Genomic DNA, 24,703 nt, shown 5'->3' with positions numbered 1-24,703 from the left:
TTGCTTCAGATTTCCACAGGAACAGCTGCATCTCATATGCCTGTGTGTTAGTCCAAACCGCCCTTGCTGGACAGACCATGCTACTCTCTTGCTGGAAACACCACAGCTCTTCAAAGGACCTTAGAAAATCAATTTCCCCGTTTTCAAAGACCATTAGTACTCCACTGGTTCATACCTGTACCCAGTTTCATGCTGCACAACGTTTCACAAGCTAAGGCATATAGTAAAACATTGATATTGTGCATTCAAGCCTGCAGCTGGAAAATTTACCAACACATGCAACCTTTTGCCTTCCATAATGTCTTCGATTACTGACCTGTGATAAAACGGTGTCAAACTGACTTCAGTTGGTTCTGTTATGTGCAATAACTTTTGGGCTCTCCGCAGTCAGGTAGAAACTACTGCAGTGGCAATAGTGTGGAGCTCAATTGCCTGTCTATGGCATGGAATAGAGCTCCCTGCAATGTAGTTGCTTCTAACCTTGCATCATTTATACTTTCCACCAAAACCCATGGTAATCTGGCTACAGCTACTCACCCATCCTGTGTGTTCTATTGGTTCTGTACCTTTCTAGATCACTATTTACATTCTACTTTGTGCGTTTTGTATATTGCATCAACTCTGTTGCCAACTCTCATACCATCCTCACATTATGCAGTGCATTCTGCTAAATGTTGACCAGTTTAGTAGGCCGAAAGTCTACCTTGTACTTAGTAGCGTGCGCTACCATTTGCACCTGCCCCACCGTGTTGTTCAAATTATGAATATCGCCGTTGTCTGCTGTCACAAACACTGTTTCCAACAGTTTCACACATGCATTTACCCATCTTCTCTTTTTCCAAACTAGTGCTATCAGTATCAGGTCAGTCACCTACTCCCTCTGTTTACTATAAGAGCTGTAATCTGCAGTATTATTGGTGAACTTCTGCTAGAATTCTCATTTTTCTGTACCTCTTCCTACAGTTCCAAAAAGATACCTTCCAGACATTGAAAGTTGGTATAAACGCTGATCGATGATTTGTTAACAATATATCCTCTTGCCTTGAGAACACTACTCTAGATTCAACAGGCTGGTTCTGTAATCCACCACTTCTTCCCTCTGGAAGAGGTGTAGCATCAGCAAGATTGCCAAATTATTTCTAGCTGACCCTGCTGGCACACCAACTGCACTGCATGTATCCTGATCATTCTTAACTACTGACTCCTTTGCTCTTGTATTGTCTGTCACCTGCAGTGATGGAATCTGTGGCAGAGCGTGTACCCCTCCACTGAAAGAATTGACTTGGTTGATATGAATAACTTCTCATCACTTTCCCTCCCTTATTAAAAAATGCAGATGCATAAGAAGAACGCTATAAAAAATATAATAATATCAACTCCTAACCTAATCAGCACAAAACAAGAAACAAACTGCCAAAACACAGTAGTATGAACCCCAGTGGTTCAGAAACAAGACAAAAATGCATATTGAGATAAAAGAAACTAAATACTGTTTACCTATCATGCAGTCTTAGATCATATGGCATGCTGCATGTATTCTAATCATTCTTAACTACTGGCTTCTTCGGTCTCATATTGTCTATCACCTGCAGTGATGGAATCTGTGGCAAAGTGTTTGCCACTCCACTGAATGGTTTTGACTTGGCTGACATGAATAATAATGTCTCCGTTGGAAGCTGCACCTTCACGTGTATCAGTGATTTCACCTCTATCACTTGGTATGCACCATGATACTTAGTTAAAAACTTCTGTGTTGTGTTCAATAGTATATAAGGGTTTGTCACTAAACCCTGCCGGCCACCTCAGTATAGCGACAGTTTCCCAGTACATTGCCACAGCCATTCCTGACAACCTTTTGCCTAACCTCTCTTAACCATTGCACACTTGTTCACCAATTCATCATTAGCACCTAATTTAGGTTTCAGAACCTTGAAAGGAGATGGCATGTTCCTACACTATACCACCCCATATTGTGAAAGGGCTGTACCTATGTGTACTTCACAATTACTTGTGGAGATGACATATTGAAGATATGTCTCTCAATTGTCATGCTGATTATTTACGTAAAGAACGTTTTAGAAACTCTGCACACCCATTCACTTGTGGATCGAAACGGCTAGTGCAAAGTTTTCAGATATGAAGCAGGTGACACCACTGCTTCAACACATCTGATATAAAATTTGTAGCCCTTTGGGGCTCAGCATTCATTTGCAAGGTACGGGCTTTGTGACACCGGGGTTACAAGGCTGGGGACTGGTAAGCACTGTCAGTCCTCAGTCACTGTAAACTCTGGGCATGCTTCAGCATGGCAGTGGAACATTGTGTCTCATAGGGAATGAAGATCTTACTTGACCACCTGGATTACAAGATATATACATGTATAAAAACCACACGTCTCAAGGTTTGCTGTGTGCCAGTGAGATGCAATGCTGTTGAGGTAGAACAGTCATTAGTGGGCAACTTCTGGGGAAGCTGCTGCATCTAGGTTGTATAAGATTACTCAGGCAAGTGGGGTTCTGACAAGTGGACCCTTATTTCCCTAGCTGCTCGAGGGACCAAGATAGAAACTTGAAATCTCCTCCTTCACCTTTCAGTGGTATGGGTGGCTGCTGGTAGGTATCAACACGCAATGTAAGAGATCTCATGTGACAAGTCCTCCAGATTCTAAATTTCTTGTGGGTACTTCCATTTTTTGTAACAGAATCCATGCTGTATGTCAGAAAGTGCTTTTTGTAGTTTAGCAAAAGAAGGGAATCTTCTAGCAAGTTCAGTAGCACGACATTCCCAGAGCACGTGAAGGGGGTATCCATTGCTTCAGCATGTGGCCCTATGTCTCCAACTCAATATGCAGTTTTAAATGCCAGTGCTTTGGGCCCACCACCTTAGGATGTAAGGGAGAAGCTATTTGTGACAAATGTGGAAAAGCTGTCCACAAAGCAGTCTGTTGTTTGTCTCCTCTGAAGTGTGTGAACTGCTGAACTGCTCTGGGGATCATGCTGTCTAGAGTAGAGACTGCAGAACAACGAAGCACATCCTGTTCCTGTGTGGTGAGGCCAAAAAGATGTAGAAGGCCATGCTGCCCCCCCCCCTCTCCTCCCCTCCCCCCTGGTCCCCAAAACACACACACACACACACACACACACACACACACACAAACACACACGCTACCTCATTTCCTTCATCTTTTAAAAAATCTCTTCAGAAAGGGCCATGGTTGCCGACGTTGCAGGGCTACCTGCCCCTCCCATGGCTTGGTCTAGTCCATTGCTGCTACCTCTGCTGCAGTTTTGACTCCAAAGCCTCCCAAAGCTAAAAAATCAAAGGCAAATCATCAATCACTGACTGGGATGGGAAGTAAACAGTCTGGCAGTGTCAACATCCTTCTATCTGACGTCATTCATGATTCGTCTTCGAACCTATGGACCTTGGGTCAGTCTGGGGGGCACTCATCTCGCCCAAAGAGTAAGCCTGCACCCATTGTGGGCAGTCCTCCCTGACAGAAAGACAGGGTGAAAGTGCAACCACCGTGATAAATGGTTTCCATACTACAGTGGAACATTAATGGGTTCAGGACACATGTGGAGGAACTTAAATACCTAACACAAGAATGCCCCTGTGCTTGGTTTTGACAGGAAGTGCATTTTAAATCATCTGATGCCCCTGTACTATGAGGCTGTACCATCCATTGCAATGATGACCTGACTGAGGAAAGAGCTAAGGGAGGAATTGCTGGATTTGTCAATAATGTGCACCACTCCTACAACTCCCCCGACCATTTCTCTTACTGGGAGACTTCAATGTCCATTATGTATTGTGGGCCTCAACCCCTACTTGCCCTCAGGGTCAGAGTTTGGAGAGCACCACGACACCTCAACACCTCAGGAGCTGTGCATCCTCAACACAGGGACTCCCACTCATTTCTGTACTACTACTACTACTACTACTACTACTGAGTCGTCCTCATCCATCAACTGCTCATTCTGCTCTCCAGCCCTTGAGGACTCTGATCAGTGGGAAGTCATTGATGACCTTCATTCTGGTGACCAGTTCCCACTCTGAACACGTCTACTGGATGGAGCCGTCCCTGAAAGAACACAGCCATGATGGATGATCAGCAGAGCCAGCTGAATGCTGTTCAGCCAGATGACGGTGTTTGAATGCCGCAACAGCATCCAGCAGTTGGTAGCCCGCATCACAAAAGCGATCCACCACGCCACTGACATCTTTATCCTGAAGTGTATGCCTCGCCGTTGCCACATCCTCTGCACCCTCTGCCGTCCTCTTGCTGCCTACAGCCTCAGGCCCCAGTATGGATTGTGGCCTCCACCTGCTGTGGTAGCCTGTGGATTTTGAACTGCGCTCTGGGTCAGTCTTGATAAAAACAGCATCCTTTGCCCAGTCATGGGCATTACTTGCTTGTGGCAAGTTGGGGGATGTTTCTGTTACCATCACACCTCATAAGAGCTTAAACATGGTCCAGGGTATTATATTCCACAGTGACCTTCTTTTGCAGTCTGACGACGAGCTGCACACCAATTTAGGGCGGAGATATTTTCATTTCGTCCGGTGCGTCCGTCGGGGTCTGAGGGATAACCAGTGCCTTCATCTTGGCCTTCAAGGGTGACACATTGCCTGAGAAGGTCAAGGTGATAGTCGACCGCTGTGACGTCAAGCCATATATCCCTTCACCGATGCTGGAAGTTCGGCCATATGTCTTCCCACTGTACTTCCAGCACCATCTGTCAAGACTGTGGACGTCCATTGCATCCCAATACTGTGCCCTGCCTCCCATCTGTGTCAACTGCGGAGAGCATCATTCAACTCACTCGCCAGACTGCAGGATTTTACAGAAAGAGAAGAAAATCCTGAATATAAGACCCTGGACCGACTGACCTACACTGAGGCTAAGAGGAAATTTGAGCACCTACATTCTCTGGCTATGACCTCCCCATATGCCGCCGCTACGAGAACAATTGTCGCCCCATCAGTTCCTCAAATTCTTGCTGCCTCTCAGAACCAGGAGACTACACTTGCCCACGTACTTCGGGAGCAACACCTCCTCCCCCCCCCCCCCTCCCCCAACCACTGGGGATTTCAATCCCCACTTCTGAGCCAGAGAAGCGTAAGGCTTTTTTGGCTCCTCTTGCTAGGAAGGGGTCCCTTCGGCCACTCCCTTCCCAGGTTTCTGCTAGTGGGAAAGATGACACCCGTCAGTGGCTAAAGACCCCAAAATCAGCTGGCCGTAGGGTTTCACGCTCATCCTCAGTCTTGGAGACTGATTCAGTGAAGTTCTCCCAGCCAGGGAAACCCAAGGAACAGTGCGAGAAATCGAAAAAGATGACCCGCAAGAACAAGGAACAGGATTGCTGGGAGAGGTACGTGCCGACCATTGGGTGCCATGTATCATTACCATCGATGGCGTGCTATGTACCGACGCAAATGCGATTTCCGAGCACTTTACTGAACGCTATGCTCAAGCTTCTATGTCAGAGAAATACCCCCCAGCCTTTTGCACCCTCAAACGGCAGACGGAAAGGAAAGTCCTCTCATTCACTACACGCCACAGTGAACCCTATAATGCCCCATTTACGGAGTGGGAGCACCTCAGCACACTTGCACATTGCCCCGACACAGCTCCTGGCCCGGATCGGATCCACAGAAAGATGATTAAACATTTCTCATCTGACTAAAAGCGCCATCTCCTCATCATCTTCAACCGGATCTGGTGCTGTGGCATCTTTCCATCACAATGACGTGAGAGCACCATCATTCCGGTGCTCAAACCTGGTAAAAACCCACTTGATGTGGATAACTATCGGACCATTAGCCTCACCAACGTTGTTTGTAAGCTGCTGGAACATGTGGTGTGTCGGCGGTTGGATTGGGTCCTGGAGTCATGTGGCCTACTGGCTCCATGTCAGGGCAGCTTCCGCTAGGAGCACTCTACCACTGATAATCTTGTGTCTCTAGAGTCTGCCATCCGAACAGCCTTTTCCAGACGCCAAGGCTTGCTCTCGATTTTTATCCAGAATTTCCTGTCACTCCATACTTTCCGTGTCCAAGTTGGTGTCTCCCATAGTCCCCCCCCCCCATATCCAGGAGAATGGGGTCCCTCAGGGCTCTGTACTGAGTGTATCACTATTTTTAGTGGCCATTAATGGTCTAGCAGCAGCTATAGGGTTGTCTGTCTCACCCCCTCTGTACGCAGACAACTTCTGGATTTCGCACTGCTCCACCAGTACTGGTGTTGCTGAGCAGCGCCTACAGGGAGCCATCCACAGGCTGCAGTCATGGGCTCTCACTCATTACGGCTTCCAGTTTTCGGCCACTAAGTCGCGTGTCATGCACTTCTGTCAACATCATACTGTTCCTCCGAAAGCAGAACTTTACCTTCATGATGATCCACTCACTGTAGTGGAGACATATCAATTCTTAGGACTGGTTTTCAATGTCCGATTGACTTGGATGCCTCACCTTCGTTAGCTTAAGTGGAAGTACTGGCAGCACCTCAATGCCCTCCGCTGCCTGAGCAACACCAGCTGCGGTGCAGATCGCTCTACTCTGTTGCAGCTCTACAAAGCCCTTGGTCAGTCCCGCCTTGACCATGAGAGTCTGGCTTATAATTCAGTGGCTCCCTCAGTGTTGTGTGTACACGATCCAGTGCACCACTGTGGTTTTCACCTAGCGACGGGAGCTTTTTGAACAAGTCTGGTGATGATTGTCATGGTGAAGGCTGGAGTCCTTCCATTGCAGATCTGACGTGCACAACTGCTCGTCAGTTATGTTGCACACATTTGTAGTTCTCCTGAGCATCCAAGTCACCATCTCCTTTTTCCGCCTGTGGCAGATCATCTCCCACATCGGTGGCCCAGGTCTGGACTAACGATTGCGCTTCGCGTGCGATCCCTTCTGTCTGAACTGGATTCCTTCCCTTTACCACGTCTCATCCAGGTCCGTCCGCATACACCTCCATGGTGTACACCTAGGCCACAGATTTGTGTGGACCTTTGGCATGACCCTAAGGACTCAGTTACTCCTGCCGGTCTCCACTGTCACTTCCTCTCTATTCTTGACATGTTCTGGGGCTCTGAAGTGGTTTACACCAACGGCTCGACGGCTGATGGTCATGTTGGCTTCGCCTACGTCCACAGATGCCGTTTTGAACAGCATTCCTTGCCCGATGGCTGCAGTGTATTCACAGCAGAACTGGTGGCCATCTTTCATGCACTTCAGTATATCCGTTCATGCCCCCGGGAATCGCTTCTTCCGTGTACTGACTCCTTGAGCAGCCTACAAGCTATCAACCTGTGCTACCCTTGCCATCCTTTGGTAGCGTCCATCCAGGAGTCCATATATGCCCTGGACTGGTCCTGTCATTCAGTGGTGTTTGTGTGGACCCCAGGACATGTCGGCATCCCAGACAACGAACTTGCTGACAGGCTACGTGGAGACCGCTTCAGAAGATGAGCATCTCTGAACCTGATCTGCTTTCTGATTTACGCTAGAGGGTTTTTCGGCTTTGGAAGACGGAATGGCATAACAGTACACACAGCAAACTGCGTCTCATTAAGAAGACTATGAATGTGTGGAAGACTTCCATGCAGGCCTCTCACAGGGAATCAGTTGTCCTCTCCTGGCTCTGCATTGGCCATGCTTGGGTGACCCACGGTTACCTCCTGCACCGTGAAGACCTGCCTGAGTGTCTGTGCGGTGCCCGGTTGACAGTGACCCATATTCTGGTGCACTGTCCCACTTTGACTGCCCAGTGATGAAATCTTGGTTTACCGGACTCGTTTATCTGACAACACCATCGGCTGATTTAGTTTTATGTTTTATTCGTCAGGGTGGGTTTTATCATTTGATCTAAGTTTTAGTGCATGTCCTTTGTCCCTCTGTGTCCTCTACCCTAGTGCTTCTAGGGTGGAGGTTTTAATGTGTTGCAGAGTGGCTGGCTTCTCCTTTTTTATTCTCATGGTTAACCAACCATGGTAATCTGCTTTGTTGTTTTAATATCTTCGGCCGTTTCTTGTGTTTCTGTGGTTTTCTTGTCCCCTTTTGTGCATTTACATGTTTGTTGCCCTTCATTGTTCTTGTGATTTTCCATTTCATTCTGTTTAGAGTTGTCAGTCTCGTTTATTATATTCTCACGCTTGTGGCGTTGTTTTATTCGGTACAAGGGACTGATGACCTCGTAGTTTGGTCTCTTTCCCCCTCTTTTCATACACACACACACACACACACACACACACACACACACACACACACACACTGGAAACCAGAAGAAGTGGAATCAAGTCCTGGTCAGACCATAGATTTTATCAGTCTGTCTTTAACCCAGACTTCACCACTCAGTGATTTGAAGGTTCACCAGGAATGGCATGTGGTTTGTGTTCAACATTTTCTAGCTAGTTAGTTACATATTGCATATATCATTTGAATGATTCATTTACCAAGATGATGTGGAACAAGTCAGTTTATAGGGTATGTATACATGATTAGTGTTAACATTAATGAGCACATTATTTTCTAGTACTGCTCATCCAAATACACTAAAAAGTAAGATGTTTTTTCCCTGTCTGCCAGTTTTTAAAGAGAAATTCATCCATGGAATGGGAGTTGTTGTCCAGGAGACATGAATTTAGGTTTGATTTAATACTTGCTTTGCTACTTATTAGACAGTTTGTCACTGGGCAAACGATTAAAAATTTTTGGTGCTACATATTGAACTCCTTTCTGAGTCACTGACAGCTTTAATAATGGATAATATAGGTCATTTTTTCACCTAGGTTTTTGGTACAGACATCACTCCTCTTCTCAAATTGTGATTGATTATTTATGATGAATTTTACTAGCAAATATATGTATTGTGATGGCACAGTTAAAATGCGGAACACCTTGGAAAGGAACCTAAGTAATGACCACAGGTGTAGACCACATATTATTCTTCCTGGTGGCTTTCGTGCTATCAGTATTCTATTTCTAAGTCATGAAGTTACCCAGAAAAGCACTCCATAATATATTATTGAATCAAAATATGTCAGGAAGTTGATTAGTATCTTTGCAAGACTGGAAATCACATGAGGAGCAAAAGTAGCTGAACTTTATTATTTGAGAAGCTCAGTAATATGCTTATTCCCATTCAATTTTTCATCAGTATATACATGCAAAAATTTGGAGTATGTGAGTAGGATGTTGCATTTCTGTAGTTTGGGGATCATATTTCTATTTACGTTTCTTAAACTTCACTATTTTCCAATTGAAAGACTTGCACCAGGTTGCTGACCCACATAAAATCAATGTTATGATTCAAATTCCTAAAATTGTACCAATATGAGAAGCACATTTCACCATATACTGGACTGGTTTCTATGGGTTACTGATCTGATAGTCATTTGAAAATTAATGTAGGGAGGTGCTAAGTATAATAGAGATGTAGGTACCAACCATCACTTTTTTGAGAAAATTGCTGTAAAACTTAAGATTTTTACAAACAAATATACTTTTGAAATGTACAAATTTGCTTACATTGTTGTAGAAAGATTATTCAGCACTGTGGGTTGTCATCCAACTCGCTGTGTAGAATTTGAAAAATTTGGAGACCCCAATGAATATCTGAACAGTCTTCAGGAACTTGCTATTCAAAATAAGAGGAAAGTTGTAGCCATTGGAGAATGTGGCTTGGACTATGACAGATTAGAATTTTGTCAGAAGGAAACTCAATACAGGTACTTCAGATACTCAAAATTACATTTCTTTAATACACAGTGTGTATATACATTGAAATAGATATTTTGAAAAACAGTTGGCCATGTGTGAATCCATCAAGCTGCCATTGTTTCTTCATTGTCGTAATGCTGCATCGGACATGATAGAGATCCTCCAGAAACACAGAGATGGCCTGATGGGTGGTGTCGTTCACTCGTTCGATGGCACGAAAGAAGAGGCAAAGGCCTTCCTTGAGCTTGGATACTATATAGGTATAAATGGCTGGTGAGAACAATTTTGTACCATTATATTTTTTTATTCAGCTATTGATTTGACACAAATCTATATGTATTGTTTTAGAACTTTTTGAAACTTTTCCGCTTTACTTTTTAAACAAAGATGTTGTTCTGCATTATGCCACAATACATTTTAAGTTATTGTATGGTGATGCAAATAATATACTCATTACACACTTTTACACTGCTATGTAGTTGATAAAGAATGAAGCTGGAAATACAATGTTTCGATTAATGTTCTCCATATTCTGGTACCAACATTGTTGCCGAGGGAAGCAAAATGTAGATCTGGCAATGAGGACAGCACTTCATGGTGTTGTAATGTGATGTGAGAGAGATGAAGGTGGTCATGTACATAATACACACTGAAAATGTAGCAGTTATAATAACTTGAAATAGTGTGTTTTCTCTTTCTGTTAAGAGGAATACAGAAGTGAGCAAAACCAAAAGTTTTGATTCCGCCTGTCTGCTTTGACCCGTGACATCATCAAGATGGTAACACCCCTATTTCAAGACTATACAATGTGGAAACCATGACATCACACATTATAACCACAAACGAACATATATAATATGTGAAATATTTAACTCCAGCGGTAGAACGAAATTAATGGGTTAACCATGAGAAGTAGAAGGTTTTGGGCAGGGGCAGACTAAATATACAACATTAAGAACAATGACACCTTTCCAAAACAAATATTAACCCAATAATGAAGCACACGAAATTCTCAGCATTCAAAAAAACCAGAAAATGCAGGGGGAAAAGGGAAAAAAAGGAGTGATATCAAAAAATTTTGCTTGCGTATGTAGCTCAAATGGAGATCATGATATTAGTAACCCACACAAAACTCAGTAACCTGGTTCACAAATTTCACTTGATCTAAACAGCTCGAACATATCCCTCAGCACCAAAAAACCCACATGTGACTCTGAAACCTGATACAGAAAATTTTGCTTGATGTATATGGCAGCTAAAACAAAGCCTTCAGCACCAAGAACCAACAGTCATTCCATTATCCATTACGTTCATCTACCCTGTCTTATCTAAAACTAAGTCTGCAATAAAACAAACTAAAACTCACTCTCATAACTAATGCGAAAAACATGAACTAACCAGTGATGGTAAACCAATATCCATGATACCTATCAACCACAATTCAATACAGTTACCAAACACTAACAAAAAATCCACAAAATTTATGAAAACTCCAAAGATCACCAATTTTGATATTCAGAAACAACTATAATCATAGACACGTACCATACACATCACAATAAAAAACAAGAACCACAAAAGAATACCTACCAATCAGAGCTGCCCCTCACACACACACACACACACACACACACACACACACACACACACACACAACCTAAAGAAACAAAAGAAAACAAAATCATCTGCAATGAGTATAAGTAAGTGTAGGAACAGGATCGTAGGTAACATATCTTCACCCACCTCAACAAGTAATAACCTACTCACCTATTCTTAAATTTCTGTCATTGATAATTGATGAAAAAAATAGTATTAAATCTCTGACCATAAGATACACAGAGCACCATTAATACCAAACACAAAGATGAACTCATCAGCCACAACACACAAAATCAAACTAAATCACTAGCAAATGGGCAGGAACTTCCAATAACAATCTGACACAGTCAGCCCACAACATCAAATGAGTCGTTAATAGCGAGTCAAAACATAAACATCCAACACAAGAGTGTGCCACCACATACCCCCCCCCCCCCCCCCCCCCCCCTTGTTCAACACAGCTGACTGTACTTGCTGTGTGTCACTGTTGCTCTAGAAACCTACTTTGCTTGATCGTGCTATTCGTCTTCATGTATTTCAATTATTATTCACAGTTTGAAGCATTTTTAGAAATGTATTGTGATAAGTTTTGCATCAAAGTATAGCTGTACCTAATGAATTGTAATTTTTCAGTGTTTGTATAATTTTAGTCAGATGTTTTTAGTATTTTGTATATGTCATGTATTTGGTTATGTAATCAGTCTTGTGCTTTTTATTATAATTCTGTAGCTCACTGAAGACAGAAGACAACCTGAAGACAGTTGCTGATATTCCTAGTGACCGTCTCTTACTGGAAACAGACTGTCCTTGGTGTGGCGTGCGACCATCACATGCTGGGTCCCGCTATATAAAAACTACATTTCCCTCTGTTAAGAAAGAGAAGTGGCAAGCAGGAAATATGGTTAAAGATAGGAATGAACCTGCAAATATTGTGTGAGTCCTACGAAAAAATTCGTAATATTTTATGTAATTATCTAACAATTTAAGTAATGGCAGTAGTAAACCCAACATCTCAGCATGTAGTTGGATAATTGAGCAGCCAATAAGAACATAAAACTGAGTTAAAGCTTTTGAATGGTATTCTCCAGAGTTGTTTAGCACAGGCAGTGTTACTGGTGCCTATCAGTTGATCAGTGTCTCAGCTGCTACCTCTACTCCTTCCATTATTTATATTCCCTGTGGGACTTTCCATTATGATATTTATCATTTTAGAAACCACAGATAACTGAAAGTGAGATATTAGACAGAAAACTTTAATTTTTAAATTGGGACTCGTCCAGAGGAATATAGACATTCACTTTGCCCTCGCTCCATTTGTGAGTGGGACAGGAAATGGAATAACAAGTACCGTATTTACTCGAATAAAAGCCGCACTTTTTTCCGGTTTTTGTAATCCAAAAAACCGCCTGCGGCTTAGAATCGAGTGCAAAGCAAGCGGAAGTTCTGAAAAATGTTGGTAGGTGCCGTCACAACAAACTTCTGCCGTCGAGTATACATAGCGCTACACAGGCATGCTTTGTAGGCAACGAGATAAATACTGGCGCCAAAACCTCTGCGTCAGTAAATAAATAAAAAAAAAGGTGGAAGACGAGCTTTTTTTTCTCCGCCCCGAGTTTCGACCACTGCATTTTCATACATTATCCAACGAAGTAAATACAAATTCTGTATTGTTCATCTTCAAAAGTAGCAGAATTTCAATGTACTACGAAAATTCGACTGGCAAGACTGTTGCTAATAGGAACCTGATGAAATGTGAATCACATGCAGTATTCTCTTCACCATAAGAATAATACGAATATAAACATTTTGCCATGTATTCTTTCGTGTTTGTTGCTATCTCATTTAAATCCTGTCTGCCTAATAAACTACGAAACTAGAGTGAGACAACAGCAAACGCGGAAGAAAATACGTATCGTGTCCTGTTTATATTCGTATTATTTTTATGCCTAATAGTGATACAGTCAGAAATGAAGCACGGCAACTGACCAGATTTTTAAATCTAAAATGATTAATTTCTGTGCAGAATTTGATGTACTAAAGAAGCGGCCGCAAAGATTTTCAAACGGAGAAAAATTTTCGCCTAACTCTCATTCAGAACATGTTCTATCATACGCAGTCTATTATTTGGTTCTTGTTGATCATTATCAAAGAAAGCAGCAGTGTAAGTAACAACAAGTAGCAGTCGCTTGCCATTGTTTCGCCAATGAGACAATTCCTCTTTTTTTTTTTTTTAAATCGTAAGCGGCGGTAGCGCGCACAAAAGCAAGCCATGCCGCGGGCGGCGACAGGCCGTAAACACGCACTATCAGAATGCGACAAACAATGCATGACGCAGTACAGTAATGCATTTTCAGCTTAGAGTGACGTAAACACCTATAACAAAGAAAACGGCACTTATCAGATCAAAGCAAAATAAGCAATCGATTCAAACCAGACGAAGCACGTGAAAAAGGAAGGGTACCCGTATAAATACGGACGGAGCGCCTGACGCATAGCAATGGCTACCTGGTAAAGCTTAACTGCTAAGCTTACGACTCGAACCAAACTATTGTAGCTGTATCGTCTTTCATTCGACCTAAATTGTGTCTCATATTACAATGGACCAACTTTGTTTCGATTTGAAGCTGCGGCCTAAAACTTTTTTTCTCCCCTTGAATTTCGAGTCTCAAATTTCAGGTGCGGCTTAGATTCGGGAATTTTTTTTTTCCTTGATTTCGAGTCTCATTTTTCAGGTGCGGCTTAGATTCGAGTGCGGCTTAGATTCGAGTAAATACGGTAGTGGTGTTAGGTACTGTCCATCATGCACCTTATTTTTGCTTACAGAGTATGACTTAATGTCTGTAGACATAGATGACTTAATGTCTATAAATGTAAATGATTTAGAAGTGTACAGAAAATAATATACGATGGTTTAATGAAAAGTAATTCCTCCACCTTTGTTAACTGGATTTGGATGGGAATATTTTAATAAATCAAACACAGAAATAATTCTTAGAATGTGATCTTTAATTACCAATATTCACTTTTCCACATAATCACCAGCGAATTGGATACATTCCTGCCAAGAGATGAAAATGTTTTCTGAAGCCGTCACAGAAAAAGTTGACACTGTGTTTCCACAACCACAGTCTCACAGTTCTCTCAACGTCTTCATCAGAAGCATGGTGATGTCCCCGCATATTGTCTTTCATGATCGGAAACAGATGAAAGTCAGACAGTGCTAAATGTGGCAAATTTCAAGTATGTGCACTTTCGTTTCAATCATCTGGGGTACCTATCGTTCACATATCTTCAGATAGCCAAGCAAAGCAATAATGTGATCCACATGTTCTTGTGACATGCCGATTGTGCTTGCAATTTCTCTCTGAGTGATATGGTGATTGTTCTGAATCAATCTGTCACATTTTACTTGTGAAACTTGGTGGTTGCTGTCACAGGACATCAAACTCTTTGTCACGCAGGTCAGATGTACCCGCTTCAACATCTTTAAACTTACTCACCCAACGCACAGTATTCGCATCAGCACAATCACCATAAACTGCTTTTATTCTCTGATGAGTCTCCCTTGAAGTGACACCTCCAGCTGTCAAGAATTCAATGACTGCATGTTGCTTAAATCTCACTGACCGGCCGTCTTCACAGGGTTCCATACATTACACTGCAACAACACAACCGTTCAATGCTAAGGCTTCCCGCCAACTGTAGCTGTAGAGAAGAGGCTGTGCAACACGCCAGTACCTGCCACATACCAATTCTGCCAACTGTTGAAGAGTTATGAAGGTGGAGACATTACTTTTCAGTCAACCCTCGTACAAAGTGACCACATTTTTCACCATCATCATCTTGTTGTTTTTGTTGTTCTTTTCTCTTAATCGCACATTCCTTAACTCCAACAATACATCTGTTTCTCACATCTTCCTGTATGTCTCCTGCCTCTTACTGCCACGTCAAGGCCCTGTTTTTATATCCAGCTAACTCGAAGTTTTCTAACATGCCCATACCACCGTGTCTTTTCTATAGTCTGTTAGAATGGCTTCTCTTTCAATGTTTCTCTCATTGTCTCATTTCTTACTCAGTCCACTCCAGAAAGTCATATTCTGCTTTTTTGAAATTTTGTCTTGCTTGCTTGTATCCTGCACATCTGCCTTTTTCTTCATTACACACATTAGTCACAACCACATGACCACTCTCTCTGGCTGCTGAGGCCAGACTGCGAGCAACTACGCTTGATGGAAAAAGCAATCTGAGTGGTATGGCGAAGGAGGCGGCTGAATGGGAGGGAATGGGATAGTAGGGTGGGGGTGGGGGGCAGGAAAGTGCTGCTTGTGGGAACATACAGGGATGAGGTGGGGGAAGAGTAGAACAGCTAGGTGCAGTTGGGAAGTTAGACAGAGGGCAGGTAGGGGGAAGGAAGTGGAAAAGGAGAAAAGTGAAAAGACTATAGGGCACTGATGGAATAGAAGGCTGTGCAGTGCTCGAGTGGGAGCAGGGAAGGGGACAAATGGATAAAGGACAGTGACTAATCAAAGGGTTATAGGAACGTTGGATATTTTGCAGGGAGAGTTCCCACCTGCACAAGTCAGAAAAGCTGGTGTTGATAGGAAGGCTGTGAAGCAGTCACTGAAGTGAACAACATTGAATTGGGCAGTACACTCAGCAATTGGATGGTCCAGCTATTTATTGGCTTTGGTTTTTTTGGTGGCTTCTCATGGGCAGTCAGGTTTTTGATTGTCAAGCACACATAGATTGCAGCTTAGTGGCTGCATCTTATCTTGTAAATCACATGATTGCTTTCGCAGGTTCTCCTGCCTTTGATAGGACAAGTGATACTTGTGAATGGACTGGAGTATGTGGCAGTGGGGCAGCTCTCATATCTAGGTCTATTACATGGAGCCATGAGCCCCATTTCAGTTCATTTTTGCATTTCGCTAATGGCCGTTCTTCCTCAGATTTCATCTTGTTTCCCCGTATTTCAACCATTTCATCCTTTCTGTGACTTTTTCCACGTATTTTGGCACACTTTTGCATATTTTTTCACAAGTATATCTACATTATTTATTTATTTTTTGCATTTTTATTCTCCACCATGGATTCTTGTTCGTTCCACCTGCACCAATACAGAAAAGTTTTCTTATCCCTAGCCAGAACCCAGTGCCACATACTGTGCCTGTGTTGTTGCCTGGCTTCTGGAATCCTCCCAAATGGCCTTCCTATCAAATTACCCATCTCCGGCTGCAACCCCTCCTGCCACAATGACCTCCATCTCTTCAGATTCCACCAGTCCTCAACCGTCACAAACATAGTACTACAAAACCATATATCAGGTCCAAACCTCCTTCCAGTACCTCCTCTCCATCTGTAAAACTCTCCTGCTGTGCAATCCCAAATTCCTGTATCCCATCTCCCATATTGAATCTCTTGCCCTCCAGGAACTAGTGCAGCATGCACACTGCCACCTTGAACAAGTCTCCAACTTGTTCACTTTGTACTCCCACCTTGGACTGCTACTGTCTACCACTTCTACAACAGTGTCCAAATGTGCACCACATCATTTCATAGCTGACAAACCCTGTTTTACTGGCCTACTACATTTACCACACCCTATAAAATTCCCCGTGACCACCATACAGAATTGAGAACATAAACAGGCCTGAAACAGTCAGGAGCCTTTCCTCCAAAAGCCTTAATCCCATAGAAGTATCAGTCCTTTACGAAGGCCTTACCTTTTGCCCCGCTCCTACATTCAGTCATGCTGAACTTGTTCAAGACTTTCTTTCCTTCTCCAAAACACATTTTCGCCACCAACCCCTTCAATTAGGCTCAACTCAAAACCAATGTTGAACCCTACTTGACTCAGTTCACTCCTCCATCCAACCATGATCCACCCCCATTGCCTCCAAGTGACCCCTGCTAACTTTCCAGAATTTCTGAACCTTGAGCCTTGGCCTACCATCATTCGCCAATCCCTCAATGTGCAAACTAACCTTACACCCACAGAAAGAACTGCAATCCACCACCTAAAAACTGATCCCAAACTTATAATTGTACCTGCCAACAAATGCTCCACCACTGTAGTTTTGATGCGCAAGGATGATCTGGTGGAAGAACTCCGCCAGCTGTCAGATTCATCCACCTACAAACCCTGCCACAATGACGTGATTCCAGAAATCCAACAAGATCTCCAGTTTCTCCTCAAAACCTTAGGCTCACCCCAGAACCTCTACCCAGAGTCTTATCTCTCTCCTCACTCCAACTGTGCCCCCCCCCCCCCCTCCCTCCATGTCCTGCACTCCGACTTTCTACATGATTCCTAAAGTCCATAAACCCATCCACACAGGACACCCCATTGTGGCCCATTACCGTGCTCGCACTGAGAGAATCTCTGCTCTCACAGACCAACACCTTTAACCTGTTATTCACAACCTACCCTCCTATGTAAAAGACACAAATCATTTCCTCCAGTGACTTGCTACGTGGGTAGGCACATATTTTTCCAAGCTAGTTTCCTGTGTCTTACGCTCTGTTTTATCTTATTGTTCCGAGTCTTTTCTTGACACCCGTCTCAATCTGTTACTGAGCGGGCGCTGAAGACCTTGCCGTCATGCGCCCTTAAAACCCTCTCCATCCATCCATATTCCGTTCTTTTACTACACGATGCCCTGCTTGGCACTGTTGATGCCACCTCCCTTTACACTAACATCCCTAATGCCCATGGTGTTGATGCTTTTGAACCCTACCTTTCCCAATGCCCAGTGGATTCCAAACCTACAACCTCCTTCCTGGTCACCATGTCAAACTATATCCTCACCCACAATTACTTCACCTTTGAAGGTATCACCTACTAACAAATCCATGGTATGGCAGTGGGCAGCTACATGATGCCATCCAATGCCAACCTATTTGTGGGTCTTCTAGAGGAATCCTTCGTAAACACCTACAATCCCAAACCCGTCACCTGCTTCAGATTCATTGATGACATCTTCGTGATCTGGATCAAAGGTGAGGATACACTTTTCAAATTTCTCCAGACTCTTGACACTTTTTTCCCCCATTTGCTTCATCTGGTCCCCCTCAACCCAAGAAGCCACCTTCCTCAATGTTTACCACTGCATCAGTATTTCCGTCCATATCAAACCTTCCAACCACCAGCTATACCTCCAGTTCAGCAGCTGCCATCCATCCATCCACTCCATACAAAGAAGTCCCTTCCATAATGCTTAGCCATCCATGGGCATCATATCTGTAGTGATGCGCAGTTCCTCTTGAAATACACCAAGGGTCTCGCTGAGGTCTCCCAGACTGAAATTACATTCCCAAGCTTGTACAGAAACAGATCTCCTTTGCCTAATCTCTCAGTTTCACTGTCCGGCCACAGAGAATCATTCCCCTTGTGACTCAGCACCACCCAGGACTGGAGCAACTGAATCACATTCTCCTCCAGGGTTTCGACTACCTCTCATCATGTCCTCAAATGATGAATGCCCTGTCCACTCTCCTTGCAAACGCACCCACAGTGCTATTTCGCCGCCCACTAAACCTACCCAACCCTTGCTCCCAACCCCTTGCCTCATGGCTCAGATCCCTGTAATAGACCTAGATGCAATATCTGTCCCACACATCCTCACACCACCACCTATTCCAGTCCAGTCATAGGCTTTACCTAGCCTATCAAAGGCAGGGCTACCTGTGAAAGTAGTCATGTGATCTACAAGCTAAGTTGCAACCACTGAGCTGCAATAAATGTGTGCTTAACACCCAACAAGCTGTCTGTCCATGAATGGCCACCAACAAACTGTGGCCAAGAAATAGCTGGACCACCCAGTTACTAAGCATGCTGCCCAATACAATGTTCTTCATGTCAATGATTGCGTCACAGCCTTACGAGCAACAGCAGCTTTTCTGAACTGTGCAGGTGAGAACTTTCCCATAATGCCCCTGGCCTGAGCTTCCGGTAGTCATCCACCTGTCACCTTCCCAGTTCCCACTCCAGCGTTGCACTGCCTTCTATTCCACCAAACTCCTCCTTCCCCGCCCTCCATCTAATCTCCTGACTGCACCTACCTGTCCTACGCTCACCCCACCTTGTCCCTATATGTTCCCACAAGCAGTACTTTACTGTCTCCCTCTCCTACCCCCCTGTCTCTCCCCCTCCCCATCGCAATCTCCTCCTTACCCACATGACTCAGATTGCTTCTCCCATCATGCACAGTTGCTTGCAATCTGGCCTCGCAGCCACAGATAGTGTGTGTTGTCTACTCTAGAAGGAGGTCTTTTGGCCAAAAGTTTACTTGTTTATTAGTTTTTTTATTGTACCTGTCTACAACTCAAATGTCTCCACTATATGGTGAGTAACAATCTATCCTTTTCATAGTACTGTCATTATTCCATTCTGGACTTTCCATTACCTTCTTTTGCTGCAAATGAGGATGCTTACACTCTGGAGGAAACCATGGGCTTGCCTTCCTCTTTCACTAATCCCCCTTATCATTCCTTCCACTGTCTTCTGTTATGTGCCCCAGATACTTGAAATGTTCTCCTTTTCTGTAGTGCTTACCCTCTAATACTTGTATCCATTGCTACACTGCCCTCGTTCCTTGTTGTCACCATCACTCAACATTTCTTTGCGTTAAATTTTAATCCAAACTGTCCCACCACTTCCATACATTTAGCTTTTCTTATACCTCTTCTCTTTCATTCCCCACACCATTACATCATCTACAGACACCATTTCCTCCATATTTTCATCTTCTGTTTATGTTGCCACTCTGATCATTATCTCCTGCAAACTGGGCAATGAAAAGTAGGTGTGATAGTACACTTCCTTGCTTCAGCCCATATTTTCTTTCTTTGTGTGTGAGGAATGTTTCCTGAAAGTTTGGCCGTACCTTTTTGTAACACCCTGTATATATTTTTGAGCGATGTAGCATCTATGTCACACAAATTTGTGCTCCAAAAAGATGAGCAACATAGGACCTATGTCGGCCATTTCTCAGATTTGTAAACATATTCTTCAGATTTGTAAACGTATTCCAATGTTTGACTTATGTCTGTCATGTGTATATAGGTACTCTACAATGCTTGTACTACCATGAAAAACACAGATGGGAGCACCTGCCACTCGTATTGGCGACAGAGAAATACAGGCAACAGCATGTACTCCTAGCTTTACTGTGTCGGCATTCCCCTTGTCGCCACACGCCATGCTTCACAAGGTCACAGTCAGTACAGAGGACATCAGTTGCCTGCTATATGCTTTCTATTTATTTTCAGGATGGCCTTACAGAATAGTACAGGAAATAGCAAAGGGCTGACTAAACATCTAATTTCCCAGAAGCTGAAATAAGAGGAACTTCCATTTCGTAGACAAGACACTTTGCTGTTTGTGAAATAGAAAAACATTAGGATTGTAGTTCTTTTGACAACAAAACATAAAATTACTGCAACATCAGAACAAAACTGGGAATAACAGAGAAGAAGAAACCTATTTTATTTTGAATTGTATGAAAACACGGCTTGTCTGGATCACACTTGCTACTATACCTTTGAGGGGGAGCAAATAAAATGGTGAAAGAAAGCCTTTTTTTCTCATTTTTATGACCATGATACTAAATTGGTATGTTTTATGTAAAAATTCGAGGCCTACTAGCAGACATCTTGTTGAATTCCATACTGGATTGGCAGTCATTTTGATAAACAAAGAAGGCCTGGTTGAATAAACTTCCACTAAAAATAGTTCACCTGGAAACAGACTCGGTGGAAGATATTTCCCTAATTTGAATCTGGCCACAATGGCCTCAGAGGAGGTATAAAGTTTGTACAGAAAGAATTAGGACAAGTTCTGTGAAACCAGTAAGAAAAGATACCAAGTGTTATTGTGAAGAATTTAAAATAGAAACTTTATTTTACAAAATCTTTGGAATTTTTCACAGCAAGGCAAAAGTAATTAAATAATTTTCAATCAAAACCCACATTTTCAAGCAGTTATATTTTTAGTACCAGCAGCTTCTAATTCTACCTACATTTAGAAAGCGAAGGACAAAAAATGAAAAAGAAGTCATTGTAAAAATACATTTTCATTTCAGTATGAAAGGCTATGTTTCTTCACAGTACTTCACAGAAAAAGGACCCCTCTTTCAAGCCGGTTTGGGTGGCCGAACGGTCCTAGGTGCTACAGTCTGGAACTGCGCGACCGCTATGGTCGCAGGTTCGAATCCTGCCTTGGGCATGGATGTGCGTGATGTCCTTAGGTTAGTCAGGTTTAAGTAGTTCTAAGTTCTAGGTGTCTGATGACCTCAGAAGTTAAGTCCCATAGTGATCAGAGCCATTTGAACTCTCTTTCAAATGCAATAAAATGATGTAAGCTCTGTGCAGTAGAATCCACTACACAAAATTCAGAAAAACCATGAAAAAGCACAGTATTGGCCAGTTGCTCTACACCCTAGCTGCCAAGTCCTCAAAGTGTTAGTGTTCTATAATGCTTTGTGGAATCAAATAGTTGTCGTATAGTAATTTAAACAAACCAAAATTCATTTAGCACAGCATGAGTGCACAAGTGGCTTGTCATGTCCGTTCGGAGTTTCGTCAACACATTACTTCCACCAGACTGAGATACCAAGATCCCAAAACTTCACACAATACATTTAAGTCCTCTGAGACCCTATATATGATTACATTAGTATTCCAGACCCCAGGTGGAGATGTATGAGCAGTACATAACTTTGTCAGGTCAGGCAGTGTCAGCCTGATTCTGAGTGGTTCCAAATGTCAGAGGCATATATCTCCTCAGTCACTTCCTGTAATTAACAAATACAAGCAAGAGTTTATTTTGGAAGCTCACTGTTAAGACTGTTCTAATAGTTTCCATCTTCAGGAAGTATAAAGTAGTGTCTCAGGAAGTCAAACAAAATATTTAGTACATGCTGTCCGCATGGCACAATTTGTATTACTTCACCAGACTCCAATTCCAGGACCAGTACAACATGGATCTTTAGTATGATAGGTTAATAACACACTGTATGTGAGACAGGGACAATGATGGGTTGTGAGACTTATTTTATACTAGTCATATACTGGATATTGTCCCATGTGAGATGCACTATCAGGTGCTGTGCTACTGCTGGCAGAGTTCAAACTTTCACTTGCCAACTTGTCCATCAGCATGCACAGTGCTACGTGATGTGCCCCATAATAGTCATGCATTATAAAGAACCTAGTATCTTTATCAGCATTGGGTCTCATTATGTCACATAACTACATTTTAATGGGTGTCCTTCAGTCGTGTCGTCCTTTGAAGGAGGGATATATTTTTTACAAATGGCATTAAGCACAGAGAATAGATATGTGTGTAATAATTAATTTGTTATATATGTGTCATTGTCATCTCATAAATACATGCATTGCAATAGAAGATGAATTGCATAAAGGATACTACCTAAAGGAGGTATTCTATCTAACCCTCCTGAAGGGGTAGAAGTTATTGGTCAAGAAAATGGTGAGCAAAAGCCTGCTGTCCTGCTCAGTAACTAATAAGTGCAAACTAACACAATTTTGAGATTGTATGGGTGTGATTATTAGTAGACCATAATATATTTAATAGTTATGCAGTGCATAGAATCTCAGAGAACCAACAGCATAAAAAAAATGAAAAAGTTAAGTTTTAGATCTTGTTAGAAAGGAAAATGGAACTAGAAAGTCATTCCTATTTCTTTACTCTCCTATTTTATTTGTTTTAAAAATTTTTTCCTCATTTGTACTTACTTTTAACAGTCTCAACAAAATTGTAGGTCTAACTGAAATGCTAATGATTAATAATACATTTTGTTTATTTACAGGCATGTTCTTGAAATTGTAGCCGCAGTTCGGAATGAAGATGCTGAAGAACTGTGTGAAAAAATTTATGAAAACACAAAAAAGTTATTTTTTGATCATTTGACTGAATAATTGTATTGGTTTTTGTAAGCCAGTGTAAAAGAAAAAGTAAAGGTACAACAGTGAATTTACCTTTCCTCAGTCTTTCGTTATTTTTGAAAGCTGTTTAATACAGAAAGGCATTGCCTTACCTTCACTTTAAAACTTGATACCAAAATATGTCATACTGGAAAAATCAAATTGCAGATTTTCTTAATAACAAATGCTAACTTGCCAACTTGAAATTATGTATCAGATACAGTGTCACTGAAATTATGAAAAGGAGGGAGCCATAATGAAACCTCATTTAAATTATTAATATTTTATTAATAAAGTTTCTGTGAAGCATGTGCTTCTGAGAACCTTATAGTTATGGTGCTACTATTTTGAGATTGGTGTTCAATGTTTGAGCAATGAAGGGAAATTTTACATTGATTGCCTGTATTTTTATGAAAAAAAGAAAGATAAACTATGTGGAATATGTTCATTAATTTTTGATTACCCCTACTGGGTTATAGACTGTTATGAATTCAAATATATGGAACAGTACGTAGCCCCCAGCAACCCACCATAACTTTTTATTGTAATACTAGCCACAACATGTTGGTCATATTCTGTTTGCAGTCCATTCCCATTTGGGTTGTCCTGGGATGTTCTGCTGTCAGTCTGTTCCACATGGCAGTGAGCTTGAGGTTTCTATGCTGATGAGTTCTGTATTTGTTTGTGTGGTGCAATATTTGCTGTCAAGTCATTGTAGGTATTGATGGTCAAGAATACATTCCAGTGGCTGTAGGAGTCATCAGAGAGCATTAACACCCAAAGTTTAAAAACTAGGTGGTCCGTCTGGGGGTACTTGTTAACAAAACGTATTGAGTGAACCATACTGTGTTTATTGTTTTTAAGGGACAACTGGTGCTTTCCAACTAAACAGTTTCTTTCCCTTGTATTGACATTATGAGAAGGAATTGCAGGAAAGGTAGACTCCTTTCAGAAATGATAGGATGGAGCATTTCTCAAGAATGAGCTTTTAGAAATTAGGCCAGTAGATTCCTCAAACAACAACTAACTGGTGACATTCTTGAGTTTTGGGGTTACTGTTGGATATCATCACCTTACTTGCGTGATATTTGGGTGACGACTTGTTGCTGTCATGGGTTGCTACCAGAGACATTATTGGATGGAGTGTGTCCGTAGTTTGTACCTTCTGCCTCTTCCATCCATAAGTGGTCTACCCTCAGATGCTGCTCTTGGGTGTCCCTGCAGCATGAAATTCTTAATATTGTCTGCACCCACAGACAACATCCTTGAGTGTTCTATTTTCGGTCCAAGCCAATTGATCATATTATGTTTGCTGTCCATTCCCATTTGGGTCATCCTAAGATGTTCTGCTGTAAGTCTGTTCCACATGGCATTGAGCTTGAGGTTTCTATGCTGACAAGTTCTGTATTTGTTGGATTTCATTAGATCCAGTACACGATCT

General features: G+C 42.4%; 1 protein-coding gene across 2 annotated transcripts in view; it reads left to right on the top strand.

Moving 5' to 3' along the window:
- LOC124795488 (deoxyribonuclease TATDN1) overlaps positions 1-23,320 on the top strand; it is a 31,703-nt gene extending 8,383 nt beyond the window's left edge. For both annotated transcript variants that reach the window (XM_047259535.1, XM_047259534.1), the window contains 4 exons: positions 9,536-9,725; positions 9,787-9,990; positions 12,046-12,249; positions 23,148-23,320. In XM_047259535.1, coding sequence (XP_047115491.1) covers positions 9,536-9,725; positions 9,787-9,990; positions 12,046-12,249; positions 23,148-23,256 — 707 coding nt within the window. In that variant the 3' untranslated portion in view covers positions 23,257-23,320. The remainder of the gene's footprint in view (positions 1-9,535; positions 9,726-9,786; positions 9,991-12,045; positions 12,250-23,147) is intronic.
- The last annotated feature ends 1,383 nt before the right edge of the window (positions 23,321-24,703 follow it).

The sequence above is a fragment of the Schistocerca piceifrons genome, chromosome 4 (assembly GCF_021461385.2).
Source record: "Schistocerca piceifrons isolate TAMUIC-IGC-003096 chromosome 4, iqSchPice1.1, whole genome shotgun sequence".
Lineage (NCBI taxonomy): Eukaryota > Metazoa > Arthropoda > Insecta > Orthoptera > Acrididae > Schistocerca > Schistocerca piceifrons.
The sequence above is the reverse complement of the archived record's forward strand: the minus strand, read 5'-3'. Positions and strand labels throughout refer to the sequence as shown.